The following is a 26603-nucleotide window of genomic DNA, read 5'->3' as shown; positions in this document are numbered from 1 at the left end:
AGACCCTCCTCGCTGGCACTGCAGAGCCTGGAGAGCCCCCTCCCCGTTTCTCTTTGATCCATGAGCTGGTTTCCCTAGAGCTGTAGGCTCCATCCCGGTGGCTCTTCCCTGCCAGCACAGAAATAGTTAAATGAGCCCCGGGTGACTCATCAAAGCAACTTTTCCTCTCCCTCCAGTCCTGAGAATCTATTTTGGCATCCTGGGGGGAAAGTGATCTAAGCATCTGCATTAATTAGGTGTGAAATTAATTACCCTATTTTTAAGCAAAAGCCATTTATCTTTTAAGGAAAGAAAAAGCGAACGTGGAGAGGTGAGGGATGGCAGAGAGGGGGCCTGGGGCTGACGATGAGTGCCTCACCCAGGGGTGTGGAGGTCCCAGCATCTTCCTTCTGCTCTGGGAGATGGCTGGGGACATTCCAAAGCTTCTGGGGACATCCCAAAGCTGCCCAGTCCAGGTGCACATGGTAACCAAGGCACTTTACCTGAACCCATGTCAGGGGTAGCTGGGCTGTGCCCCCACGGTGAGTGACTGGCCAGTGGCCCAGCTGTGGCACCGGGTGTGGGGGACTGTGGCCATTGCTTCCACTGGGGAAAGAAGGGTTGTGTGGCTCCCTGGGGAGGGCTGAGGGCAGTGGGCAGACGAGACAGAGGGGCTGCAGTGCCACAGGGAGGGCAGGGGGCTGCTTGATGGCTCCTGGCTTGGTGCATGTTCAGACCCAATGGCCCCAGGCAGCCTGAGGGACCCCCAGGGCTGCCCACAGCCCCCAGGAATTAACTCATGCTGGGAGAGGACACAGGGATCTCCTGGAGAGGGGGTAAGGATGTTCCTTGTGCCAAGGCAGTCCTTGTACCCTATCCTGGCCAAGTGATGATGGCAGCGGGAGGGTGCTGGGGACACCCCAGGTAGGTGAAACCCAAGGTCAGCCTGTCTGGGCTCTGGGGCTCTGACAATCTCATCCAGGCGTCCTTAAGTCTCCCACGCTCTTCCTCTTGGCTAGTAACTTCTCCAGAGACAGCACAAGGCTCTGCAGGCAGCTGCCAGCTCTGCCCTTGGCCAGGAGGTGAAGCCATAATCCCCCGCTCCCTGGAGCAGCACGGTGCAGAGCTGAGTGATCCCACAGTGCTCCCATCTGTGGGAACTGTTTGAGTCCAGCCTCAGAGGAGGCTGGAGCAGTTTCTCCAGCCCTGGCCCCCAGTGGCATCCCCAGCTTTAGGCTGAAGGAGAGTGAGGTAGGAGAACATCCCACTGCAGCTGCGCTCAGCTCATCTCTGAACCACCACGGCTTAGCTGGGAGAGGAGCTGAGAGGTGGGGGCAGCTCAAGGAGTGGGGGCAGCTCAGCCAGGGGCTCTGCAAGGCAGAGCCTTTCCAGTTTAACCCCTTCCCAAATGCTGCTGGCCCTGGGGTCTCGCCAGTCGCCGCTCGCTGTGCCAATGCCGTCCTCACCAGGCCTCCATCCCTCCATTAACTCTTCCTTCCTCTTCCTCCACAGGAACCCCTTTGCCAATGTCCAGCTGAAGCCAACGGTGACGAACGACCGCTCGGCTCCGCTCATCAGCTGATCCGGGAGCACTGGCGCCTGTGTGGCACTCGCCACCTCCTCATCCTCCTCCTCCTCATCCTCGCCGCTGCATGTCCGGCTTCCCAGGACTCCATTTTTAGGCGGAATTTATTTAATCCTGCTGCTTTGAAAGCCAAAGGCTCAAGCTAGTGCCCTAGTTCTCTCTCCTCTAGACTCCCTCAGTGGCAGAGGGTCACAGCGCTGCCATGTCACCTGTCCTTTGCCTGTGCTAATGAGCGTGGTGGCAGCACTTCCCAGAGTCAGAGCAGCGTGTCCCAGAGCCGGGATGGCTCCCACGTCGAGCAGCAGCTTGCTGCGGGTGGAAGAAAGGGCTCAGCTGGAGAACAACTCTCCGTGGGCTCAGCACTCCAGTGGGGCACCAATGTCAGAGGGGACAAGGTCCCCCTGCTCTCCTGCCCAGGTGGGAGGGACCCCTAAACCAGGCAGGATACTGGGATACCCCATGCAAGCCAAGGGATGGGAGAGCTGTAGGCAGCTCCTAGTCTCCCACAAGACCCCAGTGGCCCACCCCATGCTCTGGGCTGGGACAGGGCAGTGGCTGGCAGCACTGCAGCCCCCGCTGGGACGGGGTCAGCTCCGGTTCCAGAGCTCCTGCTGTGCCAGGGCTCGGGATATCGTAGGGAATTACGGTACTGCTGTAAAATATAAGCTAGAGAAAAACCACTTGTGGAGGTGAGGGCAGTGTGTGAGTGAGCCTTGGGGTTGCCCCTGCTCCCCGCAGACAGGAGCTCCCATCCGGACCTCTTGCTTGGCTGTTTGCTCTTCCTCTATTCCTAGGGCTGCATGAGAGAGAGAGATAGATAGAGATAAATATATATAAATATATATATACACACTTGCTAAGCTTATTGCTGGGGGTGCCCCGAGCAAGGTGGCTCCCGGGGCCCTTCCTGCAGCTCCTGAGTGACCAGGGTCACATCCTTGCTCCAAAAACAGGGAGAAGAGGGTTTCCAGGCAGGAACTGTGGGTTGAACCCGAACAGAGTTTTTGCTTTTTCCGTTGTATTTCTTATTTTGCACTTTCTGATCACTGGTGCACCATGTCCTGGTCCCCACAGCCTGAACAGTGGGTGCTTGGCTGGGCACTTGGCCAGGCATGGAGTGTCCCCAGCACAGAGGGGAGCTCAGTCCCAGTCAGATGCAGTGGCTCATCTCTCCTCTGTCCCCTCTGATGGGTTTTCCAGCTCCACTGCAGGAAAACAGCTTCTCCTGTGACCGCCCAGGCTCCAGCTCTGCACGAGGGTTCCCTGCTCCATGATGTGCCTCCTCTTCCTCTCCTGTGCCTCCTCTTCTTGTCCCAGGGCTGGAGCAGATGGGTGGGTGCCAGACAGGGCAGGGGTGAGGGAAAGGGCTTCGCTGGGGTGTGGGGAAGTGGGTGGGAGAGGGCTGGTGGTCACAACCCGGGGTGGGGACAGGCCTGGGGTCCCCTCGGCCACTGCGGTGTCCTCTTCCACCCCCGTGCCAGGGGCTGTTCCCCTGGGTCCCCCAAGCTGCCACCCTGGCTCCAGCCAGCCCCCAGGGGCTTCGCTGCACCTCCTGGCTCGGTGGCACCTGCAAGACGTAACCTGAAATGATTTTTTATGAGAAAACATAATTTATGAGCAATTCAATCCCCCCTAGCCCTCCCTCCTGCAGCGTCTTCCCTGGCCAGAGGCTCCCACCTGGCCCCAGAGCATGGCCGGGGCCCTCCCGAGCTGGCTCCATCCAGGGTGCTGGGCAATGATCGGGGCAGGAAACGGCTTAAGATATTTTAAAAACTTTATTATTGGCCCGATGAGATTTGACACACATGCTGGGAGCTGTATGGAAATCAGCACTGATAAAAAATACAGCAATTATGACCCGTATTGAGAAAATAGACCATGTAAGAAGAGCCTTTCTATTAAAAAAGTTACCCAAGCCACAGCTCTGTCCTCATCCGCCTTCCCGAGCTGGGACCTGCAGCGCCATAGACCAAACCCAGGGTGTGGGGTGGGGGGCTGGGCCAGCACCTCTGGGTGCAAGGGGGAGCAGGGGGTGAGCAAAGCCCCCTCTGGTGCTGGTGGGGTGCAGAGAAGGGGGGTCAGGGGGGTAGGTGGGTGGGTGCTGCAGGAAGGGAATCGCAGGAGCATCCCAGTCCTGCATGGGCAGCACCCCTGGGTGCTGCACCCCCCTTGTAAAGGATAAGGAAAAGACTTGGGAGAATTGGGGTGAGGGGTTACCGGCCAGGTGGGGGCTTAAATAAAATACTTAAATTAAGCACTAATTGCTTAGTTGGGGGGAGGAACCAGCAGTGGGGGGTACAGGGTGGCATGACCACCCTGGGGCTGAAGTTGGGGTCCCTGGGGCCCTGTCTGTGCCCTGAAGCAGGGCACAGCCCCTGGCACCCCACAACAGCCTCCTGAGCATCAAGGGCACTCTAGCTGGAATACAGCTCTGGGCTGGGCTGGCCATGGGAGTGGGTGGGAGAAGAGTGGGTGAGTATGGGCACCCTGGCACCAGGCTGGGACCCATAGTGGTGCCAGGCTGGGGTGGGGACAGGCTCATCCCACAGATCCTGGTGCCAGAGCTGTGTCCAGCCCGGGGTGGGATCATCCTGTGGCATGGAGCAGAATCCCTGGCACCAGCCCCATCCCATGTGGGCGTTGTCTGTGCACATGTCCCTGCAGGGGGACACCCTTGTGCCCTCGATCCCCCGCACAGGGCACCAGGAGCCAGGACAGGGGTGGGGGGCTCAGGGGGGACATTTCTCACCTCAGGGTTTGGTCTATAGACCCCAAAAGGAACCAGCCCTGACTTCAAGGTTTCACTCAGCTCCGCTTACTTCTATTTCCTTCCGGAAGCTGGAATTGCACAATTATCCTAAGCCTCGAATGAATTAAAAAAAAAAAACAACAAAGAAACAGAAAAAAAAAGGAACAAAGAACCATGAGCGCGTCCCCCCTCCCCCCCCAACTCTATATGTCTCTTTGGCAGCAATAACTTAAAATCGCGTCAATGTGGGTTCAGTCAACAGCAAGTTTTGGTTTTGGGGTGGGTTTGGGGTGGGGGGTTTTTAATCATTTTGTTTAAATACAAAAATAGTCAGGTTGGCGGGTCCCGGTGGGGGATATTCCCCCCACAACCAGCCCTCCATGTGTCGCTCCCCGCTACAGTGGGCAAGGGTTCCACCAGTCCTCAGGGTCCCCGGCTGGGACTGATCCCTGTAAACCAGGGGAGGGGAACTCCAAAGCCATGGTGACCACTCTGGGGAGCCGGTGGCATCCCTGGCACAGGGAGTGACATCCAGAGTGGCAGCAGCCAGTGGCCCCTCGGTCAGGAATGTTGTGGAGTGCCTCTGGGGCAGCCGTGGGGCAGCTGTGGGGCCGCTGTGGGACAGCTGTGGGGCAGCCAAGCTGCCACAAGATGCAAGACTGAGCGCACGGCACAAGGAGGGGACAGCCTGGGGGGAGTGGGGTGTGGAGACAAACCGCCCCGGGGAGCACACGGGGGGGCAAGAAGCCAAGGGGAGACTTCACTGGGGAGGACACTCCGCAAATGTTAGCAAGGTCAGGGCACTACCCTTGAAACGCTATAATTTATATATATATATGTATATATATATATATAAGTGTCTATTTTACATACACGCTCACAGCCACCCGCACACGCACACGGCCATCACCGTCACCCACTGCCTGGCCCCGCGGGGGCCGTGCCAGCCCCGTTCCCACTCGCAGCAGCAAACGAGTTCCTTCCGATCAAATCTGCCTAAAAAATCCCAAGCGGGGTCTGGGAGCCCACGGGCAGCCCCCATGCCGGCCCCGCTGTCCTGCGCCACCCCGATTGCCGGGGCGATGCCGGCTGTGTCCCGGTGGGCTCACTCCCGGTCACCGTCTTCACTGCTGCCTGCAATGAGCGGAGAGAGCCATGAGAGGGTCCCAGCCCACCATGGGACAGCTGGCCCTTCGCAGGGGATGACTGTCCCACAGGGCGTCCCCATGGCTCACAGTGCAGATGGCACTGGGACATGGCAGCTCCCGGCAGGGACAGCCCTGGTCACCCACACAGCAGCATCCCGAGGGGCACTCACCTCCTATGGAGTCCATGTCCGAGTCGGAGACGTGGGTGATGGAGAACCGGGACACCGGGGCGGGTGAGACCGTGAACCGGGAGAACTGGATGGGCAGCACCTGTTTCTGCACCGGCACCAGGGCGGGCAGGGTGGGCACGGCCGCGGGGGGCTCTGCCGGCGTTGTCGGCAGCGGGGCCACCAGGGATGGCTTCACTGGCATCAGTGGGAAGTCGTCGTCCCACTCGAAGCCACCGCCTGGGATACAGAGTGAGGGGGCTGAGCCCACTGCGAGGGTTCCACCATAACCTCTGACCCCATCACCGCAAAACCAGCTCTCCATCATCCCATAACCACCATCCCCATGACCCCGTAACTGCCCCCTCCATCGTCCCATAACTCCTGTCCCCATGACCCCATAAGTGCCCCCACAACGTCCCATAACCACTGCCTCCCACCACTCCACAACCACCAGCCCCATGACCTCCTGGTCTCTTACTCTCTTCCGAGGCGTTGCCATCCGAGGAGTCGTCGGACGCTCCAAGCCTGTCCGTAGGGCTGGGGGGGCTGCCACTGGCAGGGGGCTGCCCCGAAGGCGAGGGGGGCTGCCCCGAAGGCAGGGGGGGCTCTGGGAAGCTCTGCTCAGCCAGCTCCCGTGTGGGGCTTTCCTGAGGATGGGAAAAGAGCAGGAAGGAACCTCACTGGGGGCACAGCTGGAGATGGCTCCCACCACCAAAACACCACGGGCCTGTGTGCCTGGCTCTGCTCCCCCAGGGCACCCACCTGGTCGAAGAGGTAGATGGTCACATCGTCGTAGAAGGAGACAGCCTTTTTCTTGCGCTCCAGGTCCTCGCAGAAGGACTCGGACAGGAGGCTGGGCATCTTGAGGAGGCTGCGCAGGTTCCGGCCGCTCTGGCTCTCGGCCACCACGATGGGCACAGCCGCCGGCTCCTCCTCGCTCTCCTCGCTCTGCTCCTGGATGTTGTAGCAGCGTAGCTCCTCGTCTGACTCGTCGCTGTCCTCCGTGTCCTCGTCCTCCTCCTCCAGCTCGTCGCGGCGCTCAGGGGCAGCCGGGGATGGGGACAGACCTGGGGGTGATTCGCCCCCTGGTAGCTGTGTGCTGGGACCCCCCGGCGCATCGCCCACCCCAGTCCCCTCCAGGGGCAGCCCCAAGTCCCCAAGCCCCAGCACAGGGGTCACAGTCTGTTTGTCCCCTACTGTGGCTCCCCCAAGTCCAGGGACACCCTCAGGCACGCAGGTCCCTCCGACAGCCGATGGTTCCCCAGGGCTCACTGGCACCGGGGTCAAGAGGAAAGTCTTGGGGGTCACAGAGCCAGGGGGACAGGTGTCTGTGTCAGGGCGTGGGGGGCTGCCCGGCACTAGCCCCGTGCCAGCGGGGCTCTGTTCGGTGCCAGGCGCCTGCTCCGGTGGGCTCCCGGCCTCTGTCCCCACCCAGTCCCCCTCCAAAGCCGCAGCTGCTGACGTGGGCACTGCCACCACGACGCCAGGTACTGCCGGGGGGCTGCCGGGTGCCCCCGGTGGGTGCAGCGGGTCCTCCCCTCGCCCAATGTCCTGCGCAAGGGAGCGGGGACCCTCCTCTGCCTCCGGGGTGCGGGACCCGTCGCTGTCCCCCTCGTCCTTGTGGCCGCGCTCGGCCTCGGCGTCGCAGTCGGAGAAATAGGCAGAGTCGCGGTAGGGGCTCTTCTCGGCCAGGCCGGGCAGCTCGGCTCCCGGGGCACTGGGCAGCCGCGTTTCAGGGGCCGAAGCCTCGCCCTCGCCCCCCGGTAGCCCCGGGGGCGGCTTCCCCAGCTGGCTAAAGGCCTCTGGCTCTCGGGGCTCGTGGGGCTCCTTAAGGACGAACTCGGGCGACTCGTTGTTCTCGGTGTCGTAGCCGCTGTCGAGGGCGCGGGCTTGGCCGGCGGGCACGAAGGCGCCGGGGCTGAGCACCTCGCAGGAGCTGGCCGTGGAGGGGATGTCCAGCGACTCCAGCGAGTCCGGCGTCCCCACCTGCTTCTGCAGGGACCTGAGAGCCGGGGCCGCCTCCGCCCGCTCCGTGTACTCCCCGGAGAAGTCGGTGAAGACGCCGGAGGTCAGCTCAGCCGTGTCCTCGTCGCTGCCCTCGTCCACGCTGGGGAAGCTGCTGCTGGAGAAGGTCTTGTCCGGCGTCCGGTCGGCGTCGCTGGAGGCACAGGCGCCGCTGTCGGCCACGGCCTCCGCGGGCACCGGCGCGGGCGCCTCGGCGGGCTCCGCTGTGGGCTGGGCGCCGTCTGCGCCGGGCTCGCCGGGGGGGCCGGGGCTCGGGGCGGCGGTGCCAGCCGCGGGGGGGGTGTCCTCCCCCGGCCCCGCCGCGGCGGAGGGCGGCGGGCTGCGGGCAGGGCTTTCCCCCGCCGAGCTCTCCTCAGGGTGGGCATCGCGCGGGGCCCCCGGCGCAGGTGGCGGGGCCGCGGCGGGGCCCCAGGGCGCGGCGGGGCTGCCCGCCAGCGTGCCGGGCTGCGCGGGGCCGCAGGGTGATGAGTCACGGCCGTGCCAGGCCTGCCGCCGCGGGGAGGGCGAGCGGCACGGGGAGGAGGAGCCGCCGGCCATGGCGGGGGGCTGATCCTGCCGCGGGCGGAGGAAGTCGTGTCCCGGCGGGGACCCCCCGAGCTGGGGCTGGCCGCGGGGCACCGTGCCCAGCGGCTTGGCCATGAGCCCGCGGAAGGTGATCATGCGGCGGTAGCACCAGCTGTCGCCGGCCGGGGGCTCGCGGGGGCTGCCGCTGCCGATGTTGTTGTTGGAGGAGCTGTTGGAGGCCCAGGGATGGCGCTGAGGCGCGGGGCTGGCACCGGCCGGGTGGGGGGCGCTGGGGGGGCTGTCCTCGCCCAGCTCCAGCGCCACGCAGTCCGGCGAGGCTCCGCTCGGCCCCGGTGTCCCCCCGTACCCCGGGGGGCTGTAGGCGCAGTTCCCCGACGGCGAGACGCCCAGCGGGTCGGTGAAGACACCGGGCTGGAAGGCGGGCACGGGCCAGTCCTGGCTGCCCGGCTTGGGGGGCTCCTCCTCCAGCAGGTACCCCTCGGCCCCGTGGCTGGGGGACGGCTCGTAGCCCCGCTGCTCCTGCCCCGGGCAGGGGTAGGGGTAGTACTCGGCGCACTCCCAGGAGCCGTCAGCCGCGGGCGCGTGGCCCAGCAGTGGCTCCATGCTCAGGGACACGGTGGGGCTGCCGTCGGAGTCGTAGGTGCCGCCGCTCCGGCCGCCCTGAGCTCTCCAGCAGGCCGGGGGACGCAGGGCCCCCCGCTCGCCCGCCGGGCTGTAGGTGCACATGGCGTAGTCCAGCTCGGCGCTGCCCTCGCCGGGGCCCTCGATGCGGATGTAGTACTCGCTGCCCAGCGAGGGGCTGTGGGCGCCCAGGATGGGCACCACGCCGGGCGCCGGCACTCCGGGGCAGCCTGACGCCTTGCACTCGTAGCAGGATGGGGACACCCCCAGGCTGAGTCCCGCCGTCGTGGCCGGGTAATAGAGGTCGTGGTAGCGGGCGGCGCTGTTGGGGCTCAGGGACCCCAGTGGGGCCTGGAAGTGCTCTGTCTTGGTGTGCTCCCACTTGTACTCGAAGTTGAGGCCGTGGCTGGTCTCCATGACAGTGAGGATGTCGTCCCCGTCTGAGGGGAACCCGTCGGCTGAGAACTGCTCCAGCAGAGGGAAGGAGGAGAGCTCGGGGCCGTGGTGGCTGCCGCTGGCGCTGCCGTTGGGTTTCATGGAGTTCCAGCGCTTCTCGAAGTCCTCCTCCGCCTCCGTGGCCCCCTTGGCACACAGGTAGGACAGCAGCAGGTGCACCTCCTCGGCTGTGGGGCGCTGCTCAGGCTGCAGCCAGCAGAACTGCATCACCTCGTACCTGCCATGGGGAGCAGCCAGCGTCAGCCCAGCCCCCCGCCCGCACCGCGGGGCAGGGGAGGGGGCAGCTCGGGCTCCTCACCAGCGTTCCGACAGCGACAGCTTCAGCTGGGGCTTGGGCAGCTTCAGCTGCTGCTCCTTGATGGCGTAGGCCAGCACTTGGCGGTCAGAGTAGTGGTCGTAGGGCTGGCTGCCCAGCTCAAACAGCTCCCAGATGGTGACGCCCAGCGACCTGCGGGCACGGTGCCATGCTGGGGGTGCAGGGAGACCCCCACCCCACCTCCGACCATTTTCCCCAAAACCACCCCAATGCATCCCATGAGGCTGCAGCCCCCCGTGCCCCCCCAGAGCCACTCACCAGACGTTGCTGGCCTTGGTCTGGTCCACCACGAGCAGGTTGCCGTGCACCTCATCGATGAGCTCGGGCGCGATCCAGCGCAGCGGCACCCACAGCTGGTCGGCCGTCACGAAGTAGTCGTCCTGCCAAGTGTGCAGGGTCAGTACGAGAAGAGAACGTCAATCCATGGCGTCAGGGACCGGCCGCGCCGCAGCACTGCCACCCCTGCCCTCCCCACCCTCTATCACTGTCTCCCCTGTGTCCCTTATTCCCCCAGATCTGCCCCCAGCCTATCCTACTCTCCTCCTGGCACCCACTGTCCCTTGCCGCATCCCCTCCTTTCCCTCTCTGCCCCTGTGATCCCCAGTCTGAGCCCCTCCGGACTCCCTCCCAGTGATCCCAGCTCTGGAGCAAGACAAACAGGCAGATGTCGGGTGGGCAACCCCAGGCTGTGCTGGCAGCTGCCTGCAGGGACCTGTCCCTGGCAGAGGGGCACGTCTGAACCAGCCCAGGCAGTGTCACCCCACTGGGCGGGGACCAGGCCGCTCAGGGGGGAGAAAACCCTCTTTTATGCTCAGGGGGGCACACCGGGTGGCACCAAGGGTCCCTCACAGGGTGGTCTGAACCCCCCTGCACTTCAGCAAACACAGGCATGCTCCGATACGGCTGGGGAGGGGGGGATGCGTGCGTGGGGGTGGGGGGAAGGCTCAGAACGGTCTGTGCCAGGCTGGGTGTACGTGGGGGCACCGTGGGGTCCCGGCGCGCAGCCCCCAGCCCCCTCCGCCCTCCAACCAGCCTTACTTTGTACTTGCAGTGCGAGAGTCCGTAGTCCCCGATCTTCACGGTGAGGTCGGCGGTGAGGAGGCAGTTCCGCAGGGCCAGGTCACTGCCAAGCAAACCCAGAGCTGTCACCGGCACCGAAGGCTCGGGGGGCACCCACCGGGGACCCGGCTGGGGCAGCTGTGCGGCGGCAGGGCTGTTCCCTGCCCGGCTCCGGGTGTGCCGATAACGCGGCTCCCAGTGCACAGCAGGAATGCCTGCGCAGCCCCAGCTGCGCCGCTGTCCGTCCGTCCATCCGTCACATGCCGAGCCAAGCAGAAGGCGGGTGTTCCCGGGCAACGTGAGCCCTGGCACGGGGCTGGGCTCCCGGGCGGCTGCTCCGGCACTGGGCGGGTCGTGCAGACGGGGCACAGGCGAGACCCCTGCTGCAGCAGAGACCACCAAGGCCGGGCTGCCCTGAGGGAGTCCCTCTCCAGCACAGCTGGGGACCTCATGTCCCCCTCCCACAGCTCAAGCACCCTCGTGGGGACACACCTGCAGAGCCAGGCTCGGGTGGGGACACTCCGGTGGCCCCTGATGGCAGCACACCCCCTCCTCAACAAAATCACTGATGCTGGAGTCTCTGTCTGCAACTCACTCAGCACCAGGATATTGTTGGGCAGGAGGAGCAGTGGTGGGGCAGGAACACTGGCACCTTGGCAACCTCCCCATTCAGACCCTGCATTCCTCCCCAGCTCCCCCTGGAGTGCCGGGTCAGCCTACCTGTGGATGTAGTTGTTCCTGTGCAGGTGCAGGACGCCACAGGCCACCTCACATGCCATCCTCTGCAGGGTCAGCAGGTCCGGGGTCATGGCCTCTGCCCCCCGGCAGCTCCGCAGGTACCCCTTCAGGTCACCCTGCGGGCAGTGCCACTGTCACCTCTGTCACCATCCATGGCGCTGGGCTGCAGGGACTTAGCCGTGCCCAAGACCCATGGAGATACCACAGGGAGTGGGGGGACAGGGACTCACCAGCGGGCAGAACTCCATCACCAGCAGGTACGGGGTGACCTCGGCGCACTGGGCCAGGCACTGCAGCAGGTTGGTGTGCTGGAGAGCTCTGTGTGGGGCACAGCAATGGGGGTGTGTGGGCACCATTGCCCTGCCTGTGTTAGGACTGGGGTGGGAGGGTTGGTGGCAGCCCCCCAGGAACCATTGCCCTTCCTATGCCAGGGAGATGGCTGCAGCCCCCCAGGAACCATAGTCCTGCCTGCACTGGGGCTGACACAGGGGCTGCCAGGAGCGGGTACCAGCATGTCCCAGCGCCCAGGATGTGTCACAAAGGGACATTTGTTCAGCTGTGCTGGGGCAGGAGCAGCCCTGTGCTCCCCCTTGGCCCAGCTCTCCCCATGACCTCACTGCTGCCCCATGCCATGGCCAGTGGCTCCACACAGCCCTGGTCCTGTGACGATGTCAGGATGCAGCTGTGCTGCCCAGAGCTCAGCCAGCACCTCCACAGGGCAGCCATGGCTCTGCCTGGCAGCCGAAGGTGGCACAGAGTGGATCTGCCCCCCTCCCACAACACCCCGGTTTCCAGCACCATGGAGTGACCCCAGAGGTACCTGTAGGGCTGTGCTTCCTCCAGGAACTGCATCTGGTCCTGCACGCTGGCGCTCGCCTTCAGCTCCTTCACCACCACCTGGGTGCTGCTGATGCCCGAGTTCACCTCCCCCAGGAACACCTGGGGTGAGGGACAGGCTCGTCCCTCCATCCACACCCTGAACCCACCTGGCACAGCCGGGGCCGCGCATCCCACCGGGGTGGGGTGTCCGGGGGTCCCTGCCCCTGGGCTCACCTTGCCGAACCAGCCATGCCCGATCTCCTTCAGGTAGAGCAGGCTCTGCCGCCCCAGGTCCGCCGACTTGAGGAGCTGCACTGTAACAGAGCCCATCCAGCTGCCCGCGTGTCCCCCTGCCCACACATCCCCCTGCCCACCTGCCTGTGTTGCCCACAAGTCCCAGCTAAGCCCCGCTGTCCTCACCGTGCCACCCGGTGCCAGGCCCTCTGCCACCCCAGGATGCTCCGGAGTGTCCATCCCCAGGCACCCTGCATCCCAGGCATCCTCATCTCCAGGCATCCTCCCACGACCAGGGTCTGTGGGGTATCGGTGTCCCCACATGGGATGGCCACAGAGCTGGCTCTCTGCCCCTTCTCCTCCGCAGGGTGTGCAGAGCTGAGCCCGGCACAGCGCTGGCATTTAGCCCCTTCCCAGCCCCCCCGGCACAGTCCGGCCCCTCGGCAGCCCGTGCCAAGGGCAGGCAGCAATGGAACCATTGTTGGTCCTCTCTGGCCCACCCCACTGTGGCCATTCTTTGGGCAGGGAATGACAGGGAGGGAGGGGACACAACCAGGCACCCCCCACATTCCTCTCCCACTCATGGGCTTGTTTACATGGGACCAGGACTCGAGGATGTCACTGTTTGGGGTGCCCATGTCCTGTCCCACCGCAGCGCTGCTCCCCTGGGCTGGGACACAGATGGGGCTGGGGACAGGGACAAGGGACCCTCGCACAGGGGAACCTTGCAGCACTCCCCAGGGACCTCGGCTGCATGTCCCTTGCCAGGGGTACACTGGAGCTGTCCCTCCACAGCAGGGAAGACCCAGCATCCCCACCTCACCCCCCACACCCAGTGATGAGAGACCCCCAACCACGGCACACAGGGGTCCTGCCCCTGCCGCGGCTTACCTGAGCGCCCCGGCTGCTTGGCCATGGGCAGGGACACCTTGGTGAGAGGCAGGACATAGACCTCGGGGCCATGCTGGGGGTCAGGCGAGCCCTGGGCCGACAGCTCCGTCACGTAGTCATCCCCTTCGGCGTTCTCAAACTCCTGCTCCGGGGATGCAGGGTGGGACACACCGAGCAGAAACAACTGACCCCGTGGGTTCCCTGCTGCTTGCAATGCCCCGCAAACCCCTCTCCCTAGACAGGCTCGTCGGGGCCCCAAAAACCCACCCTCCCTGCACACAACCCTGCTCCCCCATCCCATTACCTGTCTGTGCCACCCCGGCAGCCCCCGGCTCCCAAAAGCCGCCCGGGCCAGCAGGTAGGCGACTGTAAACATCTCGCCCTGCCCAGCTGTGCCTCATGGCGCTGCCGACGCCACCAGCACCGCGCCGTGTGCCATGTGCCACCGCGTGCCATGCGCTGCGTCCTGACGGGCTCCGGCCCGGTCGCGCGCCTCTAAATACCCAGTGCGGGGGCACCAGGGGGTCACTGTCCCCCCCGGCACGGCGAGGTGCTCCGGCGGTGTGGGACGTTACACAACACCCGGCGTGTCCCCCCCAGCCTGACCCCCTCCCGCCGCGGGCGCCACAAGCCTCCACAAAAATCTCAGCAATTAGGGAAAAAGCGTTTTCTCGGCACATTCTGTGCCTGTGAGGTCAGGGTGCCTCCCACCCTCGGGGGCGTGCGGGTGGGACCGGCCCTTAACCATGGCGTGGCCTGGCCCCGCACGGAGCCGGGAGCACGGATGGGGTCAGGATGCGACCCGCAGTGATCCTGAGACCCACAGATCCATGCTCTGTGGAGCTGGGATCCTGGATGAGCCAGGATACGACTCCCAGTGTGCCGAGCCCCAAGCCCCTGGCAGGCAGTGAATTCTGCACCCGGAACCTCTGGACGCCTCCATCCCTTGCTGGGTCCCTGGGAAGAACACCCTGCCCTGGCCTGGGGAAGTGCCCCTGGCCCCTCAGCTCACCTTGAAGCCAATGTCCCCCTTCTTGCAGCACAGACAGGCCAACATGAGGAAGATGAAGGTGAAGAGCCCCGAGAAGGAAACAGCCACAACGGCCAGCGAGGAGGACCAGGAGAGCTCACTAAGGGGGGTGCCGTCTGTGGGGACACGAGGGGGATTAGGGCAGAGGGCTGGGGACACCAGGGAGGCATCAGGCTGTGCCGGGGGGTCCTGCCTGGGTGGGGGTCTTGGGATGTGGGAGCACATCAGAGTTCACAGGGGCTTTAGCAGGGAGCATTCAGTGGGAGTGGGGGTCCCCTTTGGTGGGGAGCCCAGGAGGGACCCCCAGAGCCCAGGCAGGACATGCATGGGGGTGCATGGTCCCTCTGGTTGCAGGGGGACAATGACACCCCAGGGAGAGGGGCTGTGCCAGCTCAAGGTTCCCAGGCACCCCATCCAGCCCTTGGATTTCTCCTCCAGTGGTTTGCCCACAGCATGGTGACATTCCAAGGCTGGCTGGACACTGCACCTGTGGGAGCTGGAAGGACAGGAATTTGGTCCCGTGAGCCCCACACCAGGCCACTGGGCATGGGGATGGGACATGGTTGCCCTGGTTCAGCACCACATCCTCTGGGCACCAGCACACCCCAAATCCCAGCACACGCCACCCTACGCCAGCCATGCCGTGTCCCGTGGGGTGGCAGGGCACACGGTGGCCACGGTGGCGGTGGTGGTGGCCGCATCACAGCTGCCCATCCCCTGCAGGCCCCGCTGCCAGCTGCAGCTGCCACATTACTATTCTGCCCGGAGCCTGCCCAAACAACCGGAGCCCTTGTGGTGGGAGGCAGCCGGAAGGTTGTGGTGCTGCCAGCAGAGCCGGTCACCGGAGACCCCCACAGCCCCGCGGTGCCCGGCTGGGACATTGCCCTGTGCTCAACCATGACCCTGGCACAGACCCCCACGGGTGCCACGGTCCCTCCCTGGGTCACCGAGCCAGTGCTGAGCCCCTCTGGGATGCTCGCAGCACACACGTGGCTCCAGCGCGTGGACCGTGGGGCATCCCTGTCCCTGAGCCCTGGCCACGCCGCCCTGCTCCGGAGCTCCACCACCAGCTCCCGTGTGTCCTTGAGACCAGCAGCTGAAGGGCACTGGGGGCTGGGGAAGGTTCTACTGCCCCACTGGGCACCAGCAACGCCCACAGCTCCCTGGCACTGCCCAGCACCACACAGGGCACCCCGGCTCCCGGCATGGCAGTGAGTGGCCACAAAGCCCCAAAGGCCTTGTCACAGCCCAGCCATGCCAGGGAGCTCGGAAGGAGCTCCAGAGCCATCTTCTGAGGCTCGGGATGCAAAGCCGAACCTGGGAGGAGCGGGGGGCGGCGTGCCCCCCCTTCCAGCTGGTTTCCATGGTGAACACACTTTGTACCGCCAACGTCACCATTTTCCCTGGATAGTGGGGCAGCAAAAGAGAAAATGACTCACTGAAAAGAGCCTTTGAACGGTGACGGGGAGCAGAGCACGGGGACAGGAGCCTGTCCGAGGGGACCGTCAGCTGAGCAGTGCCTCGGCTTGGGAACCAGAGCTTCCCAAAGAGGACAACAGGCCAGTGAGACCCAGCTGCTCCTGCCTCAGTTTTCCCACCTGCACAACCAGTGACCTGAGAGCTGTGACCAGCCCAGACTGGCAGGGGCACCACCACTGCCGTGACCCACTGGCACCTTCCCTCCCTGTACCCACAGCAAAGGCATTGGGTGTGGTGATGGGAAATGTGACGTCATCTCAGATGCCAAATTATCCCAAAACCAGGTCAGATGCACCTGCAGCAGTGGCTGCCTGAGCACTGGAGTGCAGGGAGCACCAGGACACGGGAGGCACGAGGACACAAGGGACAACAGGGCACAGCAGCCTGAAGTATCGCAGGGCTCGCAGGAGAAACCAGGGCCCCCAGCACATCCTGCCCTCCATTCCCAGGCTCTGCCTCCCACTCTCCCAACAGGAGCAAGGTCCCTTGGCACCAAAGCCGTGCCCTTCCCTGGCCTTCCTTGCCACAGGGGTCAGATGAGATCGGCCAGCTCAGTGCATCCCCCAGAACTGCTGCATCACTCAGCCCCCGGCACCCAGGACCACCCAGCACCCAGCGACTCCAGCTGTGGCCACCTGCCAAGTCAGGGATCACCAACCCTCACCTGGTCAGCCCAGCAGGAGGGGACTGGTGGCAACAGAGATGCCACAGTTCCATCTCCAGAGCACCTGCCCCAACCTCACACCCAGCCCTGGCAAACGGGAGAAGGGCAGCGGAGGAAGAGGGGTGATGCCGGATGCAGTGGGATGCAGCAGGGTACAGTGGGGTGCAATAGGGCGCAGCGGGGTGCAGTGGGGTGTAATGGGATGCAGTGGGGTGCAATGAGGTGCAATGGGGTGCAGCGATCGCCCTCCCACCCTACGGAATCCGCCACACACCCGCATTGGGCACAGCCCCGCCCGCGCTGCCCCCCTCCCCGCCTGTTGCGTCGCCCACCCGGCGCAGGTCGCGGCCCCACCGCCGGCTCCGAGCAGGGACGGGGAAAGGCCGGAGTGTCCCGGTGCGGTGCCGGTGCTGCTCCCGCCCGGAGCGTGGCCGTCCCTCCCCGCCGCCCGTGCTGACTCACGTCCCCGGGGCGGCAGCGGCCGCCGGGCCGGCCATGGCCCCGCTGCCTCCGGCCGCCGGCGGGGCGATGCTGCGGCCGCCCGGCGATCCCGGCGGAGCCCGCCCGGCCAGCGGCGGCTGACGTGTGCGGAAGGGCTGAGCCGGGGCTCCCGCAGAGCCGGCGGCAGCTCGGGGCTGCCGGCCCGGGCGAGGCCACGGGCACTGCCCCAGGCTCCGGGACACGGGGCACGGCACACCCAGACCCTGCTCCCACCGAGCCCCTCGCTGCAGGACCTGCCGCAAGATAGCCTGTGCCTCAGTTTCCCCACTGGTAATGCCCAGCTGCCCTGCGAGGGCTCGCAGGGTCATCCAGGAGGGGATGGATGCTCCTGCGCCTTGAGAGCATGGTCCACATATCCCCCCTGCCCCCTCGTCAGCCACCGCGGATCCCAGCCTGGGAACATGCCAGGTCCTGCTGGGAAACACTGGATTTGGGCAGGGAGAAGGGCAGGATATGGGCAGGGAGCAACGCCGGATTGGGACAGGAAATGGGGCAGGGAATGGAGCAGGAATTAAACAGGGAGCAGGGCAGGATTTGGACAGGGAACAAGGCATGATTGGGGCAGAGAGCAGGGCGGGATTGGAGCAGAATTCGGATGGGGCAGGATCAAACACTCATGTCCCTCGGCCCCTCTGGCCACAGGCTGCTCGCTCCCAGCCCCATCCACTCTCCTGGTGCAGGCACAGCCCTGGCATCACATCAATCCCTGTGTCCATGGGCAGCTTCCAGGGATGCAATTTCACAGCCCGCAGGACACGCGCTCTGCTCACCCACACTCACCCAGGCAGCACAAAACCCCCTGCTGGCATTTAGGGTGTGAGCACAGGCTGGGGACTGTGCAGCTTTGGGGGAAACTGAGCCACCAGCAAGAACTGGGATGGCCCCTCCGAGCTGTGCCCCTGAGCCCGGATCCCCCTGCCATGAAAGCAGCGAGGTTGGGGCTGGCACTACCCTCTGGTGCCTGCCAGGAGCCTGGCACAGAGCCTGAACCCACAGCATCCTCCCCTGGGATGCCACAGGATCCAGGAATCCCTCACAGTGGTACCCAGAGCATCCTCCACCTGGCTGTAGTGGGATCCAGGCATCCCCTCACCAAAAGCAGGTGCAGGGAGCAGCACCCTTTATCCCATCGCTGGAGACCTTCTCCCGCCAGGAAGAGCTGGAGCCATTCGGGCAGCCTCTCTGGTGATTAATAGATCAGTTAATTGTGGATGCCAGGCACGCCTGCCTAATCCCTTCTCCTTCTGTATCTTTTAACGTGGTGTATTTCACCAAAAGGACTGATTCTGCCCTTTAGTTCTGGTTTTACCATCTCGGGCTGAAACAGCAGCAAAAAGAAAAAAAAAAAAAGGTAGAAAATAACAGAAAATCATGCCTCATTTTCGAATGCAATGAAATAAAAACAAGGACTGTGCTAGGCACAGGCCAGGCCCCAGCATTGCTGCGCACACACCACGCGTGTCAGCCTGATTAGGGACAAAAAATCAAGTTCCCCCATGAAAGCCCACCCTGATGCAGAGCCAGGAGCTGACAATTCCCTCTGTTTCCACGGAAAATAATAATAACATTATCCCAATAATATAATTATTATAATGTAATTAAAATAATACTCTATATTAATATATAGTAATAATATACTATTATTATATATAACATACTAGAATTCTGCATGGCATTATATATAGAATTATACATAGAATTAAATATATTTTTATATATAATTATATAGTCTATCTGGATTATAGAATTATTAGAATTATACTAATATATTGTAATTTTTAAAAAATCGTATAAAAGGCACGCAAAGCAAGCTCAAATTGATTATTTAAACAAAATGCTTGGCATTTTGAATGAGCTCTGAGTAGGGGCTGTGAGACCCATCCCACACTGTCCAGGCAATCCCACTGTCCTGAGAGACAGGGAGGGACCTCGGTGTCTGGGGGAACATCTCCCCTGACAGGGATGCCTCCACGGACCCCAGGAATGCCAGGCCGGGGGCAGTGCCACACCGGGCACATGGCATCACGGTGCTGCCACTGGCAGCATGTGGCACTAGCCACGCCGAGTCCCTCGCAGCCGGCAGAGCAGCGTTTACGTAACAGCGGGAGAGGCAGCGCGAGCAGGGCGGCCTATTTATATCCAAAATGCTCAGTGCCGTTATGAAACGAGGAGCTCTGGCTCTGGAGCAGGGCTGGGGAGGAGCAGGGCAGGGCAGGAGGGGCGAGGGGGCAGGGGGTGTCCGTGGGGCAGGCAGGAGCTCAGCCTCGGGGTCTGGCTGTGCCCCCCAGCACAGTCCCAATAAGCTGGCACAGCCCAGATCCCACTGTGCCACCCCTGGTGCTGCAGGGAGCGGGGCTTGGCATCAAGGATGCTCAGAGCACAGAGCTGGGGGATATTTGGCACCTCCCTGCCTCATGTCCACCCTCAGGTCAGTCCATGGTGCCCAAATCACCTGGAGGCACGGGAACACATGGACCAGGGCAACTGGAAAATCCCCTCCTTTGCCATTGGGGTGGCAGCAAGGATGGCTGAGGGTGGGCACAGCACACAGGTGAGCAGCACACAAACACAGAGGAATTTCAGAAAGATGAAGGGCCGTGGTGGCCAGCATTGTGGCCTGGCAGTGGGACATCCTGGCACAGCTGGGACAAGGGCCTGGGAGCTCGTGGATCCCCTGCCCAGCCAGGCGGGCAGTGCTGTTCCACTTACTGCGTTTGCCTACACTGGAATTTTCCTTCGCTCCAGTAATTAAAACAAACGGCATTAACCCCGCTGCTGGCACCGGGCTGCAGTGAGGATGGGGACATGGCTGGCAGAGGGGAAGGGATGGGAATCAGTATCCCCCCAACAGTCCAGTGGCTTTGGGGGAAGTCCTGGACCTGTTCCCATTCCTCCAGTGCTCAGCCCTCCCAAACTAAATCAACCATCCCCACATCCTCACTCTCCTTTGTCCAGTTCTGAGCTCCACCACAAACACAGGACCAGCTCTGGAGCATCCCAGGATGCTCCATGTCCCCCCAGAATCCCTGGCCATCAGGGCCTGGGTGGCTCTCAGAGCCTGGCCGACGGCGACGATGGCAGTGGCTGCCCCGAGATGGCTGTGCCACTCTCCAGGGGTGCTTCCCGGGCTGTCAGGGGGATTAATGCCCACAGGAGATTTATTTTCCTGCCAGCGGGCACGCTGAGTCAGCACAGAGCAGCTCCTCTCCGCGCCAACCCTGTCACCCTCCAGCCCCACCACACGGCCCCACAGTGTCCCTCTGGCTCAGCCCACACCTGGGAGCAAATTCCCACTGGGGATTTGAGAGGGCACTTGTGGGGCAGGAGAGCATCCAGAGCCAAGTCTGGCCCTGGAGCAGCATCAGCAGCGCATAGCCAGGACTATCCTCCCTGCATCCCACCACCCCACCTTCCCATCATCCTGAGCAGTGGGTCCCACACCTCTTGCCAGATCGGTGTAGCACAGGGTGGGAACAGGCTCGGCCATGGCACCAGAGCAGCTCCTTTGACCCAAATCCTGGGATTTTCCAGCCCAGCAGTGGGATGGTGAGGAGGTGACGTCACTCCAAAGCAAAACCTGGGATGCTGCCTGACTATGGGCAGTCAGGACCAGGCAAGACCTCACTAAACACAGACCCCAGCTGGATCTGAACCCCTTGGCTTAACCCACACCAGGCACCACACTGGCAGTGCCATTCCTGGCTCACATCCCCTAGTATCACCAGGGTGTCAAGACTCAGCTCCAGGCACGCAGCAAGGGGGGCAGTGGAGCCCTTCTCCAGCTGGGAGGATGTGGCACCAGGAAGGGCAGAGCCACGGGCTGCCCTGGCACAGGGTGTCCCAGGCAGGGCCGGGAGTGCCGGGCAGGGAGCCCGTGAGTCACAGCCCTGCTCCCCCCGGCAGCGCAGGGCCTTTTCAACCCCAGCATATTAATTTCTCCTAATTGGTTTTGACAGGGATCCGTGTCAACGTTCCAGAACGCACCCGCCCGTGTGCATGGGGTGGGAGGGAAGGAGGGAGGGAGGAGAGAAGGGGGGACCAAAGTGCCACCCTCAGGGAATGGGTTCCGGCTCTGTCCTGTCATTGAGCCAAGTGGGGCCTGGCTGCCCTGCTGTGCTGTGCCAATGTCATTCCCTGTGCTGGGACAGGGGATTTGCCACATGCCACCCCACTGCTGCCTGTCCACGGCATCCCTGTGGACACCAGGAGTCACCCCCTGCCTGTGTGCCCAGCTTCTGCTGCCCATCAGCCAGGACCACTGTTTCCCCGTGGGAAGCACGTGGCAAGACAGGACATCAGGCACGGTGCTGCCACCACTGTCACCTCCCACCCAAGCAGCTCCCACTGCCCTGCCACACATCCCCTCTGTGTGTCCAGTTCCAACAGGTCCTTCCCCCTGTACGGCCAGGTTGGTGCCAGGGTGGGAGCACAGGGGGTGCCTAGCCCCCATTTGGGCTGCCAGGGTCTTTCTGGCTGCTACAGCCCCTTTGCCAGCACAGCCCCCAAAGTCCTTTCCTGTCCTTATGCCAGGAGTGGTCAGTGAGGCCAGACATGGAGCACCAGCACTCACCACACTGTTGTCACCGAGTGGTCTGGGGCAGTGGATGGCAGAGGGTGCCAGGTGGGCCCAAAAACAGGGCTGGGGCGACTCCCCACCCTCCCTTGGCCTTGACTCCCCAGGGCAGGGAGCAGGCACCCAGTTCCCACGTGAAGCCCAGGAGATCCGGGATACACTTTGGCACAGGCAGTGTGTCAGGGTGCTCGTGCTCTGCTGGTGCTCTGCGTGGGAGCATCTCCAGACCTGGCTTGTGGATGGGTGAAGCAAGATGGGAACCATGAGGCTGTGAGGCTGAGACCTTTCCCCAGAGCCCCCAGCACCTGGTAGGGAATGAATCCCTGGCAGAGCTGGAACAGCCTGGCACAGGACCATGGGACAAGCCAAAAACAGCAGGCAAGGCCAGAACACGGGCAGATGCACTGGCACATCCCTGTGGCACCTCCGCCCCAGGTGACACAGCTGTCACTGTTTCATGCCACCAGGCCACCTATGGCCCAGCTTCAACAGCAGTGGTTTCCAACTGTGCACTTCCAGGGAATGCAGGGCCAGGAGGAGATGCTCCCCTCAGCAGAACCAGAGCCCCTGCGCCTCTCCTGTCCTGTCCCAGCTGTGGTGCCATCATGCCCTACAAACAGCTTCTCTCTCTTCCTCACTGGCACAAGCCAACCCCAGGGAGCCAGGCTGGCACAGGCTGCCACGATGCCACACAGGCAGGAGCTGCTGCCACATGGGCCAAATCCACAAAGCCGTGAAATCCAGAATCTGGTTTGTTCCCCCCTTTAATTCCTCTCCTGGAGCTGGTGGGTGGCAGCTGCACGGCAGCGCCAAGCCATGGGCCTGGCAGCACAGCGACAGGCAGGGATGGAAACAGTGCAGAAGGATTTGGGAAACCAAACCTGCCTTGAGAATCCCCAGGCTGGCAGGATTCGCGCGGAGCGAGAGCCACACCAAAAAACAAAGCAAAATCCCCTCAAGGGCTGAGCCGTGCAAACGGTTCCGTCCCTGCGCTGCCGCATTTTGGATGCAAATAATGAGATTTTAGAAGCAAATAACGAGCGGTTGGGGACAAAGTCCCCGTTCGGTGAGTCCTGATGCGGCTCATTTCCAAATCCCCCCACGGATTCCGACCGTGCGCAGCCAGGGGAACGGGAGCAGCGGAGGAAGGAGGGACCGGGAAGGCGGCGGGGAGGGATGGGGGAGCCCGGCACCGACAGCCGGAGCCTCCGGCAGCACCGCGCCCGGCACGGGCACCGTTTCGCTGCCTTCGCGGTGCCGGAGGAGGTGCCACGATCGGCGGGAGCCGCGGCACCGCCGCTCGGCTGCCGGACCCGACACGCGTTATCCCGGGCTGGTAAACAAAGGGCCGGAGCCGAGCGCCAACCGGGCCCGCCGGACGCTCCCACGAGAGGTCCCGGTGCCCGCGCGGTGCCAGCCCAGCACCGGGAGGGACACGAGGCGGCGGCGAGGGGCGGCGGCGAGGGGCAGCTGCGGCGGCCGCAGCCCCAAACACGCACCGCAGTCGCCAGCCCCGCGCTGCTCCGCGGCTGCAGCATCTTCCTGCAGCTGCGCCGCGGCCGGAACACGGCGCTTACATAACGCCTGCGCCCCGAAACGCCGCTGCCGTGCCCCGGCACCCCACCGAGCCCCGCCGGCTCCCCCAGCCCGACCGGGGACCCCCAACCCCCGGCTCCGCGGCCGGCGCCTGCCCCAGGCGGTGTGGGCTCAGCCTCGGCGCCTTCTTCCTCCCTCTCACCATCACCATCCTCCCTGTTGTTATTATTCCGTTTCAATCCCGGAGATGCCTTCAGAAGCAGCGCAGCCCCGGGATTCCTCCGCGCTCCAACCCGCGGAACAAAATGCCGCCCGGTTGCGGCAGCGACCCCACCGCACCGCCACACCGGGGTGTCCCACCGCCACACCGGGGTGTCTCACTGCCACACCGAGATGTCCCACCGCCACACCGGGATGTCCCACCGCCACGCCGGGGTGTCCCACCGCCACACCGGGATGTGCCACCGCCACGCCGGGGTGTCACATCGCCACGCCGGGGTGTCACACCGTCACGCCGAGGTGTCCCAGCACCACACAGGGGTGTCACACCGCCACACCGGGTCGGCTCCGGCTGGCAGAGCCGGGAGCCCGTACAGTGACATTCCCGGTGATGAGGGCGAGGGGATGCTCTGTTCCCAGTGCAGCGCGATGAGGGGATGCTCGTTCCCCGTGCAGGGATGCTCGTCTCCGGTGCACCGGGAGGGCAGCGCGGGCAGCCGGTGCGGGGCTGAGCCGAGCCGAGCCGGGCACACGGCGGAGCACCGGGGGAGGCTCGGCGCGAGGGAGGGAGTGAGGGTCCGTTCGCCCCGGGGCTGCGGCACTTACCGGGGTCGAAGTGGGAGCTGAAGGCGAGGCTGGGGCTGAGGAAGGCGGCCGCCATGGCAGCGGCGGCGGCGAGGAAGCGGCCCATGGCGCGGCGGCGGCGGGAGCCCCACGGCCGCCGGCTGCCGCTGGCCCCGCGCTGGGCACGGCGGCGGCGGCGGCGGCGGCGGCGGCTCCTCCTCCATGGCGGCCCCGCGGCCCCGCGCCCCGTGCCCCGGGGAGGGGCCGCGCCGCCGCCGAGCAGCGGGACCGGTCGGGCGGGGGCGGCAGGTGGCGGAGCCGCAGCCCCGGGACCGCACCGGGACCCGCGTCCTCCCCCCACGGGATGCTCCACCGCCGCCCCCGCGCGGTCCCGCCGGCATGGATGGAGTCCGTGGGGACCCCCCGGACGGGAACGAGACCCCCGAGGGGCAGCCGCCACCCCGGAGAGGGGCCGGGACCCCCCGAGTAGGGCCGGGACCACTCAGAGGCAGCCACCCTCTCCCCAGAGTGGGGACGGGGTCCCCGGGAGCGGGGCTGGGACCCCCCAAGTGAGGAACTGCCCCGGTGCTGACCCATCCCGGGCACTGCCGTCTTCCCGGGACCAGGGATGGGACCTGGTATGGGGCGAGGGGTGGGAAACAGGGACGGGATGGACAGCTCTGCTCCCAGCCAGCCCCCCACACACACCCCCTGCACCCCATCTCTGCCTCTGCAACCCAGCACGGCTTCACCCTGCAGCCCCCCAGCCCCATCATGAGAGGGAGAAGAGCTCCCCAGCAGCCCCAGCCAGGCTCGTGGTGTGGGGTCCCCCTTGGGCTGGGGGCTGCCCCACATGGGGCCACGGCTCGGCCTCATCTGCTCGACGCCACAGCCCTGGCACATGGGAGTGTGCCCTCCAAACACGGGATGCTCCAAAACCTGACAGTCCCAATTCCTTGGCAGGAAACATCCCACAGCTTCACCCACAACCCCCAGCAGCTCCCAGCCAGACACTGGCAAAGCTGTGGGTGCCACTGGTCACCAAGCCCACCTGGGACCCAGGCTGGACTTTCCTCCAGGGTCATGGCATTACAGTCCTGTCCCATCATGTCCCATCCTGTCCCATCCCTTTCCAGGCCCTTGTCCCACCCCTTGGTGGGCTCAGCTCTGAGCACGGGGCTCGCGCAGCCCCACCATCAGTCTGAATATTTAAAGCCAAATTTTGCGTACACGATTAATTTTTTACAAGCCTTCAAGCCTGCACAGAACAGCACCACGCTGCACATGTCACGTCGCCACAAATAGATACAGGCCTGGAAAAATTACCGGCTGCTGGGAGAATAAACACGCTGGAGCCAGCTTCTCCCTTCTCCCGCGCCTCCGCATTTCTCTGCTCTGGAGCAGCTCTGACCCACACAACCTCCCTGTCCCTCTGCCAGCGGTATCAGGGAATCACTGATGCCCCATCACTCATTTTGTAGACCCCTGGTTGGAGTGAAGCTCATGGGCACCCCACTGCTCCCATTGCCCAACACCCCTCACAGTCCCTGGTCCCTTCTGAATGTGCAAAGGTCCATGGCATCCCATGTGGGACACCCTGAGCTCCTCCATGAGCCTTCCTGGGCCTTGGAGCAGCTGAGCAAAGGTGGCACTGAGCTTGTACAGTGTCTGTGCTAGAAGTATTTGGGGTCTCTCACAGCTTTGGCACCATCAGTGCCCTCTGGACTGGCTGTGGTCCATGGGAGAGGGTGGCCAGATGCCACCAGGGTGGTTTGCAGGGCCAGCCCCGCTCCCCAGCTGGCACTGGCTGAGTCACAACCAGGTGGGAATGGGGGTGGATGGTTGTGCTGAGCCCGCACCAGGCACCCACCAGGCCCAGCCACCCTGGTCAGGGTGTGATGAGGATGAGCTGAGGCCTTCCTGGCACTGGGAAGGGGCAGGGGGGCTTTGGTGAGTGGGAGGGGATGAAATCACCAGGATGTTGTGTTGGGGTGGCAGCCCCGGTGCCCAGTGTCCTTTCATTCCTGTGCCTGGGACAGGGTGGGATGGGGAGGAAAATGAGGATGAGATGGAATGGGGATGAGAATGAGGACTGGGGGGAATGGAGGTGAGGATGAGATGGGAAAGAAAACAAGGACAGAGATAGACTGGGGATGGCACTGGGATAGGGATGGGATAGAGGAATGGAGTGTGTGCCTGCTTAGCCCTGCTGCGCCACCCTGCCTTCCTTGGGAAGACCTGAAATCCCCAACTCAGCTAGGACACCAAGCACAGCAGCCCCATGCCCTGACATCCTCCTTGCCCAGGTGACACCCCCAGTAGCCACATCTGACACATCCAGGAACAGGGCTGAGCTGTGTCATGGTCACCCAAACCCACTGCACACCCTGTGCCCCCTGCCCTGCTCCCCGCCAGTTTTCCAACGTGGCTGTAAAAGGGGAAATCCCAAAGGAGAACCGAGACCCAAAGCCCCAGGGAGCCCCCTCAGGTCCAGCCCTGAGGTCGGGGTGTGGCAGGGCCGGTACAACCCCAGGCAGAGGCACAGGGTGGCACTGGTCCCCTGACATCCCCTCCCGGTCGGGGCAGTGCCGCTGCCGTCGCCCCAATTAGCAGGGGAGATTACAGATCCTTCGCAAGGGGAGATTACCCTGCTCAGATCCTGCTACTCGCTCCGGCTTCCCGGCTGATTTGTCTGGGGCTGCAGCTAATCCCCTCCCGGGCA

At 63.9% G+C, this 26603-nt stretch overlaps 2 protein-coding genes across 13 annotated transcripts in view; one reads left to right on the top strand and one right to left on the bottom strand.

Annotated features, from left to right (window-relative positions):
- BAIAP2 (BAR/IMD domain containing adaptor protein 2) overlaps nt 1-3485 on the top strand; it is a 39592-nt gene extending 36107 nt beyond the window's left edge. For all 5 annotated transcript variants that reach the window (XM_085077454.1, XM_085077453.1, XM_085077450.1 and 2 more), the window contains one exon: nt 1492-3485. In XM_085077454.1, coding sequence (XP_084933580.1) covers nt 1492-1561 — 70 coding nt within the window. In that variant the 3' untranslated portion in view covers nt 1562-3485. The remainder of the gene's footprint in view (nt 1-1491) is intronic.
- AATK (apoptosis associated tyrosine kinase) lies at nt 3321-24085 on the bottom strand. Of its 8 annotated transcripts, none has more exons than XM_085077441.1 (14): nt 23924-24085; nt 14328-14461; nt 13316-13457; nt 12425-12504; nt 12192-12310; nt 11602-11689; nt 11354-11487; nt 10613-10697; nt 9833-9972; nt 9557-9706; nt 6394-9475; nt 6110-6278; nt 5632-5868; nt 3321-5447 (listed from the first exon to the last, which is right to left on the bottom strand). In XM_085077441.1, the coding sequence occupies exons 1-14, from the start codon at nt 24006-24008 to the stop codon at nt 5419-5421; spliced, it is 4674 nt and encodes a 1557-aa protein (XP_084933567.1). In that variant the 5' UTR covers nt 24009-24085; the 3' UTR covers nt 3321-5418. The 8 variants fall into 8 exon arrangements, with proteins under 8 accessions (XP_084933567.1, XP_084933568.1, XP_084933572.1 ...); XM_085077442.1 differs by having other exon boundaries at nt 9833-9954; XM_085077446.1 differs by lacking the exon at nt 23924-24085 and adding an exon at nt 23301-23484.
- Between the last annotated feature and the right edge of the window lie 2518 nt (nt 24086-26603).

The sequence above is a fragment of the Lichenostomus cassidix genome, chromosome 18, assembly GCF_008360975.1.
Source record: "Lichenostomus cassidix isolate B80296 chromosome 18, HeHo_3.0, whole genome shotgun sequence".
Taxonomy (NCBI): domain Eukaryota; kingdom Metazoa; phylum Chordata; class Aves; order Passeriformes; family Meliphagidae; genus Lichenostomus; species Lichenostomus cassidix.
The sequence above is the reverse complement of the archived record's forward strand: the minus strand, read 5'-3'. Positions and strand labels throughout refer to the sequence as shown.